This window comes from Struthio camelus, chromosome 15 (genome assembly GCF_040807025.1).
Source record: "Struthio camelus isolate bStrCam1 chromosome 15, bStrCam1.hap1, whole genome shotgun sequence".
NCBI lineage: Eukaryota > Metazoa > Chordata > Aves > Struthioniformes > Struthionidae > Struthio > Struthio camelus.
The window spans coordinates 2,119,771-2,138,358 of NC_090956.1; the positions used below are offsets into that span (position 1 = coordinate 2,119,771).

Consider the following 18,588-nt stretch of genomic DNA (forward strand, 5'->3'; position numbering starts at 1 on the left):
AGCCTGGTCCTGCCCGTCCCCCGGGGTGCTGCAAGAGCAGGCGCTGCCTCTCCCAGGGCAGCCGCCCTTGCTCCCCTCCAAGCAGCTGCCCCCAGCTCCCCATTCCCTCGCTACCCGCAGGCACAGGCAGCAGCCAGGCAAGCCCCTCAGCCGTAAGGCATCCCTGGAGCCTGGCTCAGCAACCCCCGGGCCCCTCCAGGACACTGCTGGGTCCTGCGCACCCGCTGCCAGCCCTGGCGCAGCCCCTGCTTGATGCCACGCGCTCCTGCACACCAGCAATGCACAGCTGGGGCACAGCGGCAGCCCGGGACACGGCCTGCGGGCGAGAGCTTCTGCTCAGGCTTGGTGGAGGGGAGTGCGCTCCCTGACATGCAGCTCAACACCAGCAAGGTCTTCTGAGGTGTGGTAAGAGCAAAGCTCTCAGCTGCTGCCACAGCTGAGGCCTCTGGTTCAGAGCAACCCGCTCCTCGCAGCGCAGGGAGAGGCTCAGCACAGCACTTCAGGGCAAGCGAAACACGTTCTCACCTGCGCTCTGCTAGGAGCAATGGGAAGCGCAGACTGATGGGGCTGCCGCTCTCGCTGTCCCCCAGCAGGAAACGCAGCCCAGCTCCGGCCCCGCAGCCCCCTGCCCGCTCCCACCCCGGGACAGCAGGAAGGAGGCAACAGAGAGCAACCTTACCGGGGGGGGGGGGGGGAACCCTCGACTGCTGCAAAGGGAGTTTCCCCCGAGGCTGGAGGCTCATCTCCGAGCGAGAGAGGTTCGTACCACCGGGATGCTGATCCCGGTTCCATAGATACCGATGCCATGACAACTCTGACGTCACCCCTCTGCCCAGGACAGGCGTTGCAGGGAAAGTCGCAGCCAGGAACGCGCCTGCACTGCTGGCACGGAGCAGGCCGCTGGCCAGGCCCACCCGGGTCTCCGTGCCCCCGCCGCCGCGCGACCTGGGGAAACGCGTGTGCCGCCTGCACGGCTCCGCTTCCCCAGCCCGCAAACAGCGTGGCTGCGGCTGGACCGGGCGCAGGTGGAGCGCGCACTAAACCGCACGACAAGGGGCCGTAACAAAGCAGAGGGGTCCCGGGCTCGGGGCCGCGGCGCCCAGCTCCCTTTGGCCTTTTGCAGCCTGTCAGGCTCCTCTTCTTCCTGGCAAGGGGAATGGTGACTTAACTGTCACAGCTCATGACGATGCCATTCAGTTTTTCTCAATTACAGGTGAGTCATCATCTCTCCAGATCTATTTCTGACTCTCCAGAGGAAAAGCAGCATTCAGCCTTTCATTCCTCAATGTCACCAGCCTGGTAGAAATCATATTTTACTACGTGGAAAAGAAACGGCTATTAAGAGAACGGCGGGCTGGTACCTCCTGCTCTTTTCCTGGCAAACGCCCTGCGGGGCTGGCCAGGGATACTCACCCCCATGTCAAGAGCACCATCACAGCCTCATCCCCGAGCTGCAGATTAAGACCAAGACTATAGTTATTCGAAGGCTTACCACAGGTGAGATTTTCAAAACTGCGACACCGCAGGCAGACGGAGGGGCTTCGCCGCCTCACCTCGTGGGTGCCAGAAGGGGATTTTCTTGCTTATTAGACTGGGACTCCTTGGTCCTTTGTCCGCATTTAAAGTAAAGCCCAACTGGGCGACTGTCATGAGAAGGGACGCTACAAAGCCCCGGCTGCTAGGCAGCGTGCTGCTTCGTGCTCGTTTGGGTCAGGCCAGCAATTTGCTAATGCTCTGTAGCGGCTGCTCTTGCTATTCTTGCACTTTGTAAGCACACGGGGAAGAGCTGCCGCTGCCAGCGTTGTGGTAAGAGGTCACAGTTGGCTACACTCGATACGGGAGCTGCCTTCAATGAAACTCAGAAATTCCCCCAAACGTGATCTGTCATTTCATTTTGTCCTTTAGAAGTGGATTTTCTAGAGCCTGTGAGCGCGCTTCGTCCCAGCTACTTGTACAACCCCACAGAGGCATCTGTGCGGTGTAGGAGGCTGTGGACAGACCCCGAGAAAAGTCAACGACATGAAGAAAAGCCGTGTGGTAGGGCTCATGCACAGGGCAGCGGCGTGCTCTTGGGGCTCCTGCACAAGGAACCATCTAGAGCTCTGGGGTCTCTTCTTGGTTTTCTAGTGACATCGGACAAGACGCTTCCTTCCTTCCTTCCATCCTTTCCTGCTTCTAAACTTGTCCTCTTCCCTTGAGTTTCATCTCTCCAACTTCTGCTGCATAGTGTTTTATACAGTCATTTTTCGTGTCACGGTGTGCTAGCTTTTGTCCCCTGCTAGAGCTGCGCTGGTAAGGCAGAGCAGCTCTCTCTCACCTACATGTAAACTGTACTTCTACTTCCTATTGCTGCAAATAAGTTAACAGACATACATGGCCAGCCAATAGCAGAGAAGTATGTTAGATCTTGAACATTTTCCCCACCAAACAGGGAACGAGAACAAGGTTCAGAGATGGCGCTTTCCACAGCATTTTGCCAGTTCTAATTAGTTCTGTCTGCATTTACCTTTCTCCCTCCATTCCAGGGACAGGGAGAAGAGAGAACAGCAGACACACAAGGGCCCGAGATCTGTCCATGTTCTGGTTTTACACAACTTTAAGGGAGTTGCAAAATATGGATTTACCTCATGCTTCTTGTAGCACAAGACTTCTTAATCTTCATCTCTAACAACAACAAAATGTAGTTCTTGCACAGGGCTGAGTACCTGGATGTGACATCCTTGAGGAGACAAGATGGGGGGCTTTTTCTTCTTCTTCAAAGCTTGTTCGAGTCAGCCATATCCATTCAGCTAAGGGCTGATTTTACCTAGCTGGGCAGAGGTAAGAGCAGCAATGTTTTTATGGGCATATGACTGAACACAGCAGTTTATGAGAGCTTACCAAGTTACCTCTCGCCAGCCAAATGTTAAGGGACTGCATGAGATCCTAGCCTGCCCCAGCTGCGAAGCACAACATATTTGCTAAAATTTCCAAGCAGGTGGCTGAGACTAATGCACCCTGCCTTACAGTTGCAGTGCTGCTGTTCCTGGATCTGGCCCATAGGAAGCCCAGGTACAGCCGTGGTAAGCTAACACAATTACATTCAGTAGGACTGATCAGATTTTCTGTGGCAGAGGGTAGCAGTGGGATGCCCCAGTTTTACAAACGGAACAGCCACATCTACTGCTTTAACATCCTCAAATTAAAATACTGATGTGAAACTGCCTTGCCCTCAAAACACTTTTGACAATGCACTTATAAAGAAACTGCTTCAGCCAAGCACTCCAAATAAGCTAAAAGCAGGCGCTTTGCGGCCACGTGGTCCGGGTGAGCCAGCCTGACTTCAGCCGTGGTTTATAGTCCGCTGACCTCAGAGCTCCATGAGGTCAGACGTTATCTTCTACACCAGCGCAGGCGGTAAAATGGCTTGGTTTTTGTGTCGCCTGAACAGTACACTTGGAGCAATATTTTTGATCTATGTTCATTTACTTTGAAATGCTTTGCTTGACACTCATTAGAGTTTGGCTAATATTGCTTTCAGCCATTAGTCTCTTAAAAAAAAAAAAAAACCAACAGGAGAGTCAATGGAAACATCTTTAAGAAGTGCTTGGAAATTTATAGTGTCCAGTAACAGAGAAAATGGGCTTGCTTCCTGATTAATAATACCTAAGCATGCTATCACTAGAAAGGATGGAGAGCATTAAGTAGCTAAGAGATCCAAAAATAACTGGAAGACCATTTATTAGGGGGTTACTCATCCACACCTGAAATGCAGTCATTTCTCAGGTGGGATTCAGCAGTAACTGTGCAAGTATAAACACAAGAAAAAAGCGCTGAGAAAATGCAGCAAACTTCTAATAAGAATTGCCAGGGAAGATTTGGATAGCAGAATTCAATTAATTAAGATAGCATTTGTTTTGAACAGAAGAGTTAATATCTCAGCACTTGCATAAAAAACCAAACTGAACAAAAAGCCCCAGAGGGTTTCAAAATGCTTCCCAGTGGTGAAATCATAGGCTTCATATCTCATCTGGTAAACTTACTCTTTGCTTCTCTAAAAATTTCATAGCACAAAGTGTTGGGGATTTTTTGCAAACCAGTAATCTAACCCGATTCGGTCACAGGGCTGAACCCTGCTAGGTGAATGAGCACAAACATCCTGCGATGAGCAAAATGAAAGGGCAAAAAAATCTCTAGCTGTTTCCCAAATTAACATCAGTAGGACCACAACAGCAAGTCACATTGACCAGAAAGTTGACTTCTGTGCTTGTCATCTGCTACGTGATCACTGTTTCAGCTAAGCAGGTATGGTAATGAGAGCAGGGCTGACAGCTACAAGGACACGGGGCAGGCTCCGAGCAGCTCGAGCTGTACTCTGACATGTGTCGCTCCTACAGTTTTGTTTGAGCAAGCTTTGCTGCCAAAGGAGCTCTCCCAGCTCAGTCATTTCGCTATTATTTCTGCCTGCGTTACTTGACAATGCAAGATCCATAGGGCAAGTTCTGGGAAAAAAAGGCCCACAAACTTTGCACAGTGAACATATTTGTAGTGACGTGCTGAAAATAAGAGGTGCCTTCAATTCTAACTGAACACACAGCATATGTTAAACAGGTCCTTGGAGTTCAAAGAAAAATGTAACTTGATGTAAAGGAGATTTGTGGGGCCAATTCAGATGAGTGATTTGTATTATGGTGACCAATCTCAGGCCCAGGATGCATACAAGCATGTTAAAATAACCTCCCTGAAAGAGACTGTAATCTAAATAGGAAAGACAGGCAAAGGCTGGTGAAGCTGCTATTTTTATACCCATTTTGCAGAAGGGGAAGCGTGGCTCCAAAAGATGAAGCAACTTACCTGGAGCCCAGCAAGGCGGCTGTGGCTAAGGAAGAACTGAATTTTGATCTCCTGAGTCTCACCTAAGTGCTCCAGCCACATGGCCCTTCTCTCACATGCCTTGCGTAGGGTATTATCTTTTATCTCATCTAAGGAGCGTGAGATGAGACACAGTCTCGATATCCGCTTTTTCACACCACTGGTAGCTTGAGCCCTCCGTCAATGATGGAAAGCCTGGGTTCTGCCTGACTATACTCAGTGTTTGAAAGGAAAGCCCCTGTCCACCACCATCCAGTACCAGGACTTGAGACTAGAGCTAAAGCTTGGTGTTCTGGGAAAGACAGAAGTATTTGCCTGATGTCTGCTGTGGGAAGGGAGCTAACTTAACTCAGCTGTTTACTCTCTCTCAGATTGCAAATTCAGAGTGAGGCTTCCATGGAACTTATTGCAGTTTCTTCCTGCCTCCTGCCATGCAAAAACATTGGGTTGTATCCCTGTATCTCAACAGGTTTCTTGAAATCACAGTTGTCCTGATATTCCCTCCAGTATTCTTTCTTCAATAAAGCAACCAGAATAGATGATGACTGTAGCAAGAGAGTTTGATCTCTTCTACTGACTAAAAATTGCACCGCTTTCATGACTGCTGTTCACCTTTCTCCTTTCCTGTGTCTGGTCTGTGCAAGTGACCACGCACGTCTGTGCATATATTAAAGAGATTATTGGTGCAGAACGGATATGGTGGAAAATCCTGAAAAGTTCAAATACCACATGCAGAAAGTTTTGGGAAGAAAACTTCAGTTGTGCCAGTATGGACCAGTTCAGCTTTAGGCAAGGTAGGCATCTGGCTCTCATTTGCTTTTGGCTCAGATCACAGGAGAAACAAGAGCAAGCAATATGCTGGTTGCACAAGATCTAACCAGAGCAGTCTCTGCCATCAAGAGACCATCTGAAGGCTGGCCACAACTAAGTTGCTTTTGTACAGCAGCAAGTCACCCAAAGGGCATAGCGAGACAGACTTCTACTGAGGAACTGACTTCCACTGAGAAAGGCAGGACTCACTAGCTATTACACCATTGACTTAGACTAAGTGCCTCAGTTCTCTGCTGTCTTCTGGCTATGTTTGTAGGATACCTAGAGCAGTTCACAGTGCAAAACAAGTAACACCCTGTATTACACACAGAAAATGCTCTGTATGAGAAAGTGACTTTTAAACTCATCAGATAAAACATATTCACCTTTTCCAATTTGTTAATTGCTCCATAGAAGCAGCCAGGATTTCTCCATATGCAAGCAGCTAAGGGCTGGAGTTCAGGTAGGAAGCATGCTGGAAACAGCATCCAGACTTTATTATACTCCCAAGTACAGATTTTAGCTTCAAGCAGAGAAATAACACATCCTTCATTTAGGTAAGTATAGAGGATATATTGTACATAGTAGGTTATAACCAAATTACGGTTTCAAGCCACTAGTTTGAAAAGTAACTGAAGTCAACAAAATCTCTTCCCACAACCCACAGGAAAGGGACTAGCACATGGTGAAACCTTTGTTATCTGGGGAAGTTTGCAAAGTGTGCTAAAAAAAGAAATGAGAAAGTCAACTAAATATACTCTGTGTTGCCCTCTACTGTTTGCTTGGTCAAGATGCAAAGTTACTTTTCTGCATAGCTCACGCAGCTCTCCAAAGCACAATGCAGTAAGAGACAACAGAAGCCAAGAAGCATTATGGTGCGCGATATTTGTGAGGGAGAACCTGAGACCACGATGAGACTTCCACATTACAAGTGCTCCAAAGAAAAACAACAGCCTGTACTCTCATAGTGCACAGACACAGAGGGCACCTTTCAGGAGGAAGCAACGCAGCAAGGTGAGGGGAAAGAGGAGCAGAACTTGGCAGGCCTGAAGGCCGTGACCACTGACTCCTAGACCACTCCAGATGCTGCACGCCCAGACAAACTAACTTGCAGGACTGTACTAGCTAGCCTTCACTAGCTCAATACGTGAAGACAGAATCATCGCTCACCAAGGAAGACGGAACAGTTTCCAAGTTTGGCAGACAAGTACTAGTGCTTCTGGTTAACCTTTACCTCCAGATACATCAAGGATAACTACAAAAATGAAAAACTGACAGCAATAAGACAACGGATATCCTCCATACAAATAAGGGTATTGAGTTACATTTATCCTTAGTTGGTAGGAACCAATCTCTGCTCTAGAGTTTCGTAGCGAGTTTTCTGAGTTCCAGCAGATGTATCCTGCCTTATAACTACCATCCTCTCTCAGGTCCCTTGGCTGTGAATTAATTGCGCAGCAGTGCAGACACCTGATTCTGCATGAGCCAGCTTGGAAGCAGTATAGTGGTGTTCAGGTACACTTCCCTGGGGGACTTGCCAATTCGGGTCAGGGCTCTGGCTGATCATAATGCTGACCTCCTTCCTCTCTGGCAGTGTTCTGGGTTCCTATTGCTGATTTGCTTATTTGCTATTAGTTGTGATTTGGCTTTGCATACTTTATCTCACTTCTGCTATTAGTCAAAAATAGGAAGAGCTGACTTCACACACAACCTAGTTGGCAGTTTCTACTGAAATATCAATTCCTGATTGCACAAAATACTGAACAGGTCCTCTCCACCTCTCCATCGCACCAGAGAAGTGGCCTGAACAGCCATTCCAAAAACTTGAGGGGGAAAAAAAAAGTCAATGCTGATAGGAAGAAAGAAAAAGAAGTTATCAAACCCCACCCCATCCAAAGCCTGGATCACAGAACAAAGTCATGGCCAATCACAGAGGATGGAGACTAAAACTTCTACAAGAAGAAATATCATACACTGCCTGCAACAGGCTGGAACAAAAAAAAAACCACATGCAAGCAAAGCCACTCCTGGGAATCTTGACTGTGCACATCTACCACACTGCAAAGGAACAGCTAATCCCTGGAAAAATGTTAAAAGCATCATAGTGCTTCTGTCAACATCTGCACTTGTTACTGCTCAAGGCCACTCTGCCTCCCATTCATGAAGCACGCAATTCCCTTGTGGCTCCCTGCTCTTTGCTTTCAGGAGTGGTGGTGATGTTTTAAAAAAAAAAAAAAAAAAAAGTCAGAGCTACCAGTGCAAATCAGTTCATGAAAACAGTACCTTTGCGAAGCTGGAGGTTAGCCAGGTGCCTATTACACAGGAGCAGCTCTTGAGTAAGGTCCTGCAAGTTCCTCAGGCAGCACCTGCTCCTCCTCACTACTTTGTCTTGCAAGAGCTCCTCATATTAATAGAAAGCATTTTCCCCTTTCTGGCAAATGCGATGGGAAGGGCATGGTTGTATGGTGAATATGCAGCCAACATAAAACATTGCCCTTCAGCGGATGACACCCCCATCTGACATCCTGCTCAAATTCAGCAAGATTGGAGCTTACTCCCAACTACTGTTACCCTTAATGCTGAAACATACAGCAAAAACACTTGATCATCATAAAAAACCCCCCACCAATCCCCAAATATAACCAAGCTACAAATTCATGGGCAAGGACCTGGTCTACAAAAATCTGTTTCTGTAGCTTCTTTGTCTGAAGAGAATTGCATCAGTTCATCAGCTCAACAGAAAAGGACTAATTGCAGCCCCAGCTTCTCTGATCGATACACAGAGACGCACAACTGATCAAGCTCAGGCAGCAATATACTGGCATGCACAACATTAGACGCAGCAGCATATCAGGATGCCTTTTCATAAGGCCTTATGCAGTAGGGAAGCCAGGGAGGCACTCGGTTGCTCTATTATTTTTACATCAACAGAAATATAATCTGAATAAATATATTTTTAAAACTACATTTAATCAAGTGCTTTAGAGAATTCACACTTTTTCCTTCTTTCTCTGTAAACAAATACAAGTATCTTCAAAAAAAGTGTCATACATAAGATTAAACCTTTAGATTTAGTCCAAGCAGCAAAAGATCCCCCACACAGTCAAGTCCACAGAGATGATGTTATGCCTGAGAAACATATGGCAAGTCAAAGCTTTCCTACTTATGGCTGTACAGAAGAGAACAGAAAATGCAAGCACACGCTTTACCAAATGGCAAAGTTCACAGCAGAACACAAAGATTTAGCAAAGTTACAAATTGCCCCAACTTCCTAGTACCCACAATTGGTGGTCTCATTATTAAGAAGCATTTGCTAAGGATACTGGCTTCACCTTTAAGGCTCTTCCTTTACTAGCATAACAGAGCAGAGCATACCGACAGAGGGGGCTTTTCCTTCTGTACACCTCTATCTCCTTGACCAATGCAAGGCAAGACAACAAAAGAGTTGTTCTGTTCCCATAGCTGGTCCCCAACCCTGATTTTGAAAGGGTTGTCTGATTCCCCCCCCCCCCCCCCAACACACTCTTAGCATGGTGGAGGGCAACCACTCACCTGCCTGTCACCAATTGCGTGACAGCACAGGACAGCAGTGGTCATATGACTTATCTGCAGAGCTTAGGCAGGCTGGCACGAGTAAGTGCATTTAAATGACCTGGCTCATTTTCAGTGTTAAGATGAGACAGGAAGCATTTTACCAGCCTGGTTATTTACACTGAAGCAGATTAGAATGAAATTTCTTCATCTCCTCCAAGGACAATGAAACGGTCATACAGAGTAGTTAAGGGCAGAGTGGAAAGGAAGAGCAGTAAGTTTCTACTTTAGCGCAACCAAGTCCAGAAGAAAATGTCTCCCCACAGCTGCAGCTGCTAAAGCTATCCTGACAGGAAGGGCTAAATTATGACTGTCACGACAGACAAAAGCAGTACTACAGCCTTTGTGCTGGTCCTCTCCCCACTAGTGGATACCAACGTGCTTAACTTTAGAGACCGAGTTCATTATTAAAAAGCAAGAACTAGGGACTGGAACTTGACTGCCCTAAGAAACTCAACATGTTAATAGAAAAGCTGCTAGGTTATTAAAAGTGCTCTGACAATATCCTGAAGTTGTAAGTTGGATTGCATACATCACAAGATAACTATATTCAGTTTTGCATTTAGGAAAGTTATTACATAAAACCTGCAATAATGCATAGTCACCTGAGTGTTACAAATCTATAAAATCTGATACTGTTTTAACAGGTCTAACTTGAAAGGACTTGAATAAGCCATAATCCAGCCGAACTATTTCCAAAGCTCTAATTGCTTTTTTTAAAACACTGAAGAGCCCCATACACGAATGATTCAAGATCAAAGTTCTCAGATATGAACTGTCATCTCCCTGGATGACCTGTTAACATTTTCATATAACTCGCTTTATCAGTGAGAGTAAATTTACAAAGGTACCGTAGTGCATGAAATAAGGAAACTCATTAAACATGCAAGAAATATCAGCAGGAAATCCAGAGGGAAAAAGCCTACTGTTGTCATGGTTTGTGCAAACTCCTGCAAACTTTTCATAGCCAGAAATGCAATAAGAAGGGCATCATATTGCTATTTTAAGAACATGAAACTATTCTGACTCTTTCGTAAGCTGATTATAAATACATTGTGGTATAAATCATTTATACTATTTCACTTGAATCTGAAATTCACACATATATCAGTAACATGCTGATGCAGTATAGATGACCTAAGAAAAATACATATAGTAAGGATTCTGACTGCTTTCTAGGGAGGCAATCTACTTTAGAGACTACTTTGAATCCTGTGCAATAAATATTACGTAAAGCTAGCATCACAGTCTTAAGCAAAACTCAAACGCTGCACGGGTTTATAAAGTCCTTTTGTTCTAGAGGCATTTTAGCTAGAGGTACACCAGAGCATCAATCTTGTCAGCAAGTACCAGTCAAGAATTTCAAAACACAAATGACATCTCAGAAATACTGTATGCTAAACAAATCCGAACACACTTCATAACAGGTATCAGTCTGTCTCAGATCATTAGAGTTATTTCCATAACTGACAAGAGTTCACAGCAGAGAAGAAAGCAGCAGCGGAAACTGCTTCAAGAGAAAGTGGCTCAGTAGAACTCCTTATTAAACCCTGCCTGAATCCAAACAAAATTGCAATCAGTTTAAAATACTTGAATGTCACCCAGTTGATACCTCATTCCACTCACCCAAATGGCTTTTTTGCCATGCTTTAACTTCCCTTTCAACAACGCCCTCTTACGTGAAAAGTTGAGGCACAAAGATGGAATGAGGTCTGGGTTCTGTGACCTTAGCATTTAAATCAAACGTACCTGCCTTCAGGCATTTTAGCAAATTAACAGGATGCAAGTTTAACAACAAGCACTGGAGAGCTCCGATAAAGAGATCGAGGACTACAGACTTGTCACAAAACACAGTATGAGTTTGCTGTATCAGAACAACAGAGGTAAAAGAGAGATGAAAAGAGAGACGTGTTTTCTAAAACGTTAAGCCAATGCTTGCAGATAAATGAAAAATGCTGAAGGGAAGTCCCCTACAACTACAGGCAGGGAGAAGAAACTCTAGACACAGAATGCCCATAAAATAAGGAAATGTAAAAATGAAAAAGTCTCTACAAGCTCGTCAGTAACGTAATTTCACAGGTTTCTGCCAATTCCTGTGCCAAAGGTAAGGCCTCAGCCCTTCAGATTATGGGCAGTATATTCTATGCAAGCATTCATCAAAATACTCTTAGGATAAGATTTTCAAATTGTCTTTTAGAATTGGTTTCACCTTTATTTCCACAAGCCACATCAGTCATGCACACATGCACACGCACATTTACTTGCACTTCTCCATGTAGTGACTTCACACCAGACTGAATTAGGTCTGTTAAATTTCCCGAGTACTCTCTACAGATTAATCACAACTACCATCTTTCCAACCATCTCGCCAGCGCTCATCCACACGAGAGCAGTCAAATTCAGTTTTCCCCAGTTTCCTGTTCACTTCATTATGAAGAAGACACAACCACTGGCAGAAGTTATTTCTGTTGCTAGTATCAGGCTGATTTGTACGTAATCTGCAGACAGGGAAGAGGAAATACATGTTATTTTTATTTAGTTATTTATTGATTTTTTACATTCACCAAGTCAATCCCCAAAGCAGGAATACTGCACACAGATAGCTGGAGTCTCCTCTTCCATTATTGCAAGATGAGTCCCCAAAAGGCCTCAGAACAAGCACATTGAGATTGGTAATCACCAGAGGCTGCACCTCTCCAATAAAACCCCAACAGCTGCAACTAGATTGGTTTCATTCAACTCCTAGTCTTGTGCTCAGCTGGGAAAGATGCAGGAGTCAAACGGCCTATCCATCATGAGAAGCAGGAAATACTCAAGTATATTAATACATTCCATAGTAGTAATAATAAAATCTTAACCATGTAAGTGGAGAACATCGAGCAGTTTTTTTTTCTACCGCGTGATACCTGCTGACTTTTCGTCATTAATTAGGTTTCAAATAGGAAAAAAAATGTTTTTGCTCTATTCGGTTACGTTTTGGTCAAAGAATCAGCCTAGCTTATAATATATTTAGCTCTAGTTACACTCAGCCTGTAAAGTGTTCCTAAACACTACTTCAAGTTTTCAGTTGTTTTTGTACTAGCCAGCCTAATACTGTTCAATCTTCTCAGCAGCTAAGGAGAACCTTTTCTAGAGATGAAAATCACCGATTCCATGTCCCCCAACATGACAAAGTCTGTTGCCACTAGATGATACGTAATTTCACCCCAACCAAGATAAATTAGTACCCACTCCATACTATCTGATTGAGTTTTTTTGTTATTTTTAAAAACATTCGTCATTTGGAAAATAGGAGTTGAAGTTTTCTAGAAACACGTTGACAGTAACAGGGGTAGAAAACTTTACCAAACATCACAGCCCATTGCAGTCTTTAGCTCCACTGCTGAGACCGCCAATAAAGGTGCATTTTTGAGGTAGAAGCACACACTTACCTCCCAAAAGCCAAATTAGTCCCAGTCTAATTCCATGACTAGTCAGGTCAGGTTTGAACCAGAAAAAAACTACAAAACCTCTTCTGGGAGGTCTTGGAGGCAGCACACAACTTAACAGCACTAGAAAAAGCCTTTTTTTTTTTTTTTTAAGTAAGCATATACATGATTTATGCAGTAACAAAAAAAGAAAAACCAGTTCAGATGGCTATAAACCCCAATTACAGGAAGAGCAGATGATACGCAAACAGCTACCGCAGTCCCGCACTTGAGCGGCACCCATAAAAACACTGATAAGGCTGCTCACCTTTCCCTCAGATCTTCAGCACACTGCTCGCAGGGATAAAACTTGGAGAAGAGGTTGATAAACTGCCTCATCTCCCGCTGCTGGGCGCCAGTGGGCTGGTCGGGGTAATACGCGGCCATGGTGTGGAGGAAAGCCCAGGTGCTGCGGCCCAGCTGCTCGCTGTCCAGGGGACAGTCCGCCGGCGGCTCCTTCTCCTCGGCGGCAACGCTGGCGTCCTGCAGCGGGACAGGGGGCGGCAGGGGGACATCAGGGACAGAGCTCCTCGCAGGCGGGGGATGAACGGGGAGGGGGACAGGCCCTTCACACCCCAACAAGGAAGGACAACAGGCCTCTGCTAAATCCGGGGGGTGACAGAGGCCGTTTGGGGGGGGGGGGGAGCTCCCTTGACACCTCCACAGGAGACAGAAGAGGGGGGACCCCATAGCACCCCCGGGGTTGGCAGTAGAGCAGGAGCCCCATCACCCCCACCGGGCAGCTGTGGGGGCACCACAGACCCTTCCCACCCCCGGAGGGAGGTGCACAAACCCCTTCACCCCCCCCCCCCACGGCTGCGGTGGGGACTGGCCCCCTTCACACACCCCCCCCCGGGGCTCCGGGCAGAGGGACCGGCCCCACCGGCCCCCTTCAACCCCCCCGGGGCTCCGGGCAGACAGACCGGCCCCACGGGCCCTCTTCACACTCCCCCCCCCCCGGGGCTCCGGGCAGACGGACCGGCCCCACCGGCCCCCTTCACACTCCCCCCCGCCCCGGGGCTCCGGGCAGACGGACCGGCCCCACGGGCCCTCTTCACACTCCCCCCCCCCCGGGGCTCCGGGCAGACGGACCGGCCCCACCGGCCCCCTTCAACCCCCCCCCCCGGGGCTCCGGGCAGACGGACCGACCCCACCGGCCCCCTTCACACACACCCCCCCGGGGCTCCGGGCAGACGGACCGACCCCACCGGCCCCCTTCACACACCCCCCCCCCCGGGGCTCCGGGCAGACGGACCGGCCCCACCGGCCCCCTTCAACCCCCCTCCCCCGGGGCTCCGGGCAGACGGACCGACCCCACCGGCCCCCTTCAACCCCCCCCCCGGGGCTCCGGGCAGACGGACCGGCCCCACCGGCCCCCTTCAACCCCCCCCCCGGGGCTCCGGGCAGACGGACCGGCCCCACCGGCCCCCTTCACACCCCCCCCCCCGGGGCTCCGGGCAGACGGACCGGCCCCACCGGCCCCCTTCAACCCCCCCCCCCGGGGCTCCGGGCAGACGGACCGGCCCCTTCCCGCCCCCGGCGCCGCCGCCGCCTCCTCACCGCGCCGCCCGGCGCCGCCCGCCTCCTCTGCTCGCGCAGCCAGCTCTTGAAGTCCGTGCAGGCCCGGCACGGCTTCCTGGGCGGCTCCTGCGCCCCGGAGCCGGCGACGGCGCCGGGCGGGACGGGGAAAGGGAAGGCGCCGCTGTCGGTGCCCGGGAAAGGCGTCGCGCCGCGCCTGCCCTCACCGGGCGCCGCCATCTTGCGGCCGCGGTGCACGTCGGGCCGGGGGAGGCCGCCATGTCCGGGCGGGGGGGGTGGCGGGGGAGGGGCTTTACCTGAATTTCACCCTTTTTTTCCTGGACTTCTCTCAGCGCGCCGTGATGCAATTATCCCCTTGACGCCTCATAGGGGACCAGCGGGAGCTGCGCTGCGGACACCCACGCCGCGGCCTCTGCACACGCCGTGTCCTCGGCACGCGCGCTGCCGTGTCCTCCACGCGTGTTGCGGCCTCCACACGCCGTGTCCTCCACATGCACCGCATCCCCCCCACACATGCTGCGTCCTCCACACATGCCGTGTCCTCCACACGCCGTGTCCTCCACATGCACCGCATCCCCCCCACACATGCTGTGTCCTCCACACATGCTGTGTCCTCCACATGCACCGCATCCCCCACACACATGCTGCGTCCTCCACACATGCCGTGTCCTCCACACGCCGTGTCCTCCACATGCACCACATCCCCCACACACATGCTGTGTCCTCCACACATGCTGTGTCCTCCACATGCACCGCATCCCCCACACACATGCTGCGTCCTCCACACATGCCGTGTCCTCCACACATGCTGCGTCCTCCACACATGCCGTGTCCTCCACATGCACCGCATCCCCCACACACATGCTGTGTCCTCCACACATGCCGTGTCCTCCACACGCCGTGTCCTCCACATGCACCGCATCCCCCACACACATGCTGCGTCCTCCACACATGCTGTGTCCTCCACACGCCGTGTCCTCCACATGCACCGCATCCCCCACACACATGCTGCGTCCTCCACACATGCCGTGTCCTCCACACACCGTGTCCTCCACATGCCGTGTCCTCCACACACGTCGTGTCCTCCACACGTGCGCCGCATCCCCCTCTCCCAGCACCACATCCCTCTCACACACACCACATCCTACGTTCCTGCTCCCGCTGGGTAATGCCGAGTCCGGCGGTGGTACCGGTGTGGGCACCGCAAGGTGAGCGCTGGCAGGAGGCCAAAATGTCTGTTTCTGTGCGTTTGTGAAATCATTGCCGTGAGAGAAGGCTGCGGTCGCAGCTATACAATCACACAGCAGCAATTTCATCTGCCCCCAGAGCTCACTTGGAAAGACAGTTTTCCCGGATAGCTGGTGAGACGATTTGACCTGATTATTCTCTCAAGCTGTGTTAAACACTGCGCGCAAATCTGCTTCTTTGTATAATTTTTAATGATACTGCACCAGACTCAGTTTTGAATGTCATTGCATTTGAAGAGAATAGGTTTGCTTTTCTTTCTGGTAGCACGTCCGTGCGCTAGTGGGACGAACCACTTTTGCAGCCTTCTCGCCAGCGCTCGTCCACCTGGGAGCAGTTAAAGGGAGGTTTGCCCAACATTTTATTCACATCGTTATGAAGTGCACAGAGCCACTGGCATAGGTTCTTCCGGCTGCTGGTATCTGGCTTTTTCGTGTTTAAGCTGTAGAGGCAGAAAAAAAACAGACACAAATGGAGCCCATGCAGAATCAATGAATTCACTGTCCAGACAAGGAAAGACTAAAACGTAGCCTGCTTTGCTCTGTAAAATATCCAGAGACTACATTCCAGCTTCTAGAGTTCTGCCTTCCACCTTGATCAGAAAAAAGGATAATTCAGATCAAGGGGGACATACCTCCTCTGCAATCTATATCTATCTTTATCATTTATTTGCCACCACTACAAAGATATCAGTAATTGCTTATTTTACACCTCTTCAAGCCTTGCTCATAACGTGTGCTATTCACGTAGGATAAAGTTGAGCTGTTCCAGGTCCCCCCATTGCTTTCTCGCTATAAAAGCCTTCAAACCCTTAGGGCACATGAATATCTCAAAATCCTTTCGGACCAGCTCCTTCTAGTGGAAATATCATTGCTAGTTGTCTGCTTTCGGTGTGCTGCTGGGTACCTAGCTGGTCAGCAGGCCGCACTTAAGAGAGCTCAGCGGCACAGACTAGCTTTCCTGCCTGCAGGTTGTCTTGAAGGGGGCCTAAATATTATCTCCAGTGTAGTGATTTACGCAACAATGTGATTTAAAAAAAAAATCAGTTAAATTAGACTTCTGCACCTGTAGCAAAATGTCTCCATTTCAAATTTTGCTTTTTTAAAAACTGCTACATGCTTGTGTTTAGGTAAAAGTATATTGAGAAGGGATTTATTTACCTGTTCCTGAGATTGTTTGCACATGTTACGCAAGGGTAGAACTTGCTAAGTAGGTTAAAGAACTGAGCCATCTCCTGCTGCTGGGTGCTGCTGGGCTGCTCTGGGTAATATGCCGCCATGGTGTGAAGGAAAGCCCAGGTCTTTCGCCCCAGCTCTTCTGTGTTGAGTGGACATTCAGCAGCTTGCTTTCTCCTCCTTTTCTGGAAAGCCAGACGGTTTGCAAGCGTGTGAGGACTGTGATTGACTTACCTCGTCTAAATGAGGTTGGTTCAGTCAGTCGTCCTAATAAAGGGAGCTAACGAGACATTGTAGATGCACATGTGTGTATATACAGGGGATGTGACCCAGCTCTGATCCAAACCTGGGTGATCACGCAGCACAGCATCAGGTTCACAGCTGTGTCCCTCACCCCTTCAAAGGCTAATGAGCTGGGGCTTGGCACTGTGCTAAAAGTGCAGGTAAAGCTTTGGTCAATTCATACCACAGTTCAGAGAGCGTGACTGCCTAAAGTGCACCCCACAGCCAGGCTCCGTGAGACAGAACAGTGTTAGAAAATTCTTAAGGGGGATTCTGAGGATGAAAAGAAGTAGGGCTGGGACCTCTGAAGCCTCATTAAAATGCACGGACTAGATGAGCTCATTCAGACAACGGGCAACCTGTGTCTCCTCTCTAGCTGTAAGAGAGGATGGAGTGAGGAGGGAACTTTCAAAACGTATGTGGAAGAAGAGCAGCCTGATCACAGGACTGGCGTCTGGCTCACTTCCTGGGGTAAAAGGAATATCCAGAATACTGATTTAACTGCTGCTTATTCCCTAAGTCCTCACCTAAGCTCTTCTCTTTGTCTATGCCTAGTGAGGATGCCCTCCCTTCCACGTCATTTCTGTCACGGTTTAGTTCTCACCTTCTGTTAGCCCTGGAGGATCACAGCTCATCAGCTGCTAGCCATCTTTTTATGGTAAAAAGAGACACCCTAGCTGCATATGCACTGCCCAAACCTTCCTCACTGAGTTGCTCTTACCCTCCTCCTTAAGTTCATGCCTCTTGTCATCCTCAAGTACTTCCTCTTGTTTTTTGACTTCTTGCAGATGAGGCATTTTCTTCTCTTTGGTCTGCCCAATGTTGTAGGCTGGTCTAGTGCAGATGAAGTGGAGGGACTGTCCACATCAGAAGAACGTGAAGATGAGCCAGAGGGTAGACAAAGCAATTTCTTTCCTGACTTCTTGTCCTTTTCCCAGTAAAACACCAGCATAAGGTCATTCTTTTTCTTCTTTTTGGCTTGATGCTGTGGTGCCATTAGAGAGAGATTTCAAGGCCGGAGGATGAGTCTCCCACCGTGGACAGTGCACTCTAGAATGTGAAGTTTGTGTCCATTTCCACTTTTCACATCTTCGTGTCCTGCAGGTCAAGAAAAAACTATGACACTTTGCTTAATACATGAAACTTGACTTGGCCAGAACAGTCTTACAGGCTCTCCCCTGAGGGCTGGGATGGAGGTGGCCCAGTACAAGCGAAGACACTGCGAGAATAGGAATAAATTGCGTCCGCCGGGGTCAGCATGCGCAGAGGGCCATGCCCGGCAGCACTGTGCGGAAGGCGATGACGGCAGGAGCAGCGCGGTGATCTCACAATGCCCCGGCGCAGGCCGTTTGCCAGCCCGAGCCACAGGCTGGGGCAGTTTCTGCCACTCCCGACACCTTTGATACTGTTGTCTCCTCTGACCTTCAGAGTCATTTCTGCTCAGTTTTACCCTGTTAGGAGCTGGGGGAAAAACGGGGACTCAGGGAGTTGTATAGGTGTGTAACTCACCTGGCCAGCTCTCTATCTTTGCAAAGTGTGGATGTGCGGTTTTGCCAAGTTATCAATGGGGAAACTGAGGCACTCACGTTTCCCAGATGAATGGATGTAGCAGAGTCAGCAGCAGAAGA

At 49.0% G+C, this 18,588-nt stretch overlaps 1 protein-coding gene across 1 annotated transcript; it reads right to left on the bottom strand.

Moving 5' to 3' along the window:
* Window positions 1-7,888: 7,888 nt before the first annotated feature.
* Window positions 7,889-14,520, bottom strand: GFER (growth factor, augmenter of liver regeneration). The gene is made up of 3 exons (XM_068907775.1): window positions 14,280-14,520; window positions 12,988-13,202; window positions 7,889-11,750 (listed from the first exon to the last, which is right to left on the bottom strand). Exons 1-3 carry the CDS (start codon window positions 14,475-14,477, stop codon window positions 11,588-11,590), a joined length of 576 nt encoding a protein of 191 aa, XP_068763876.1. The 5' UTR covers window positions 14,478-14,520; the 3' UTR covers window positions 7,889-11,587.
* Window positions 14,521-18,588: the final 4,068 nt, after the last annotated feature.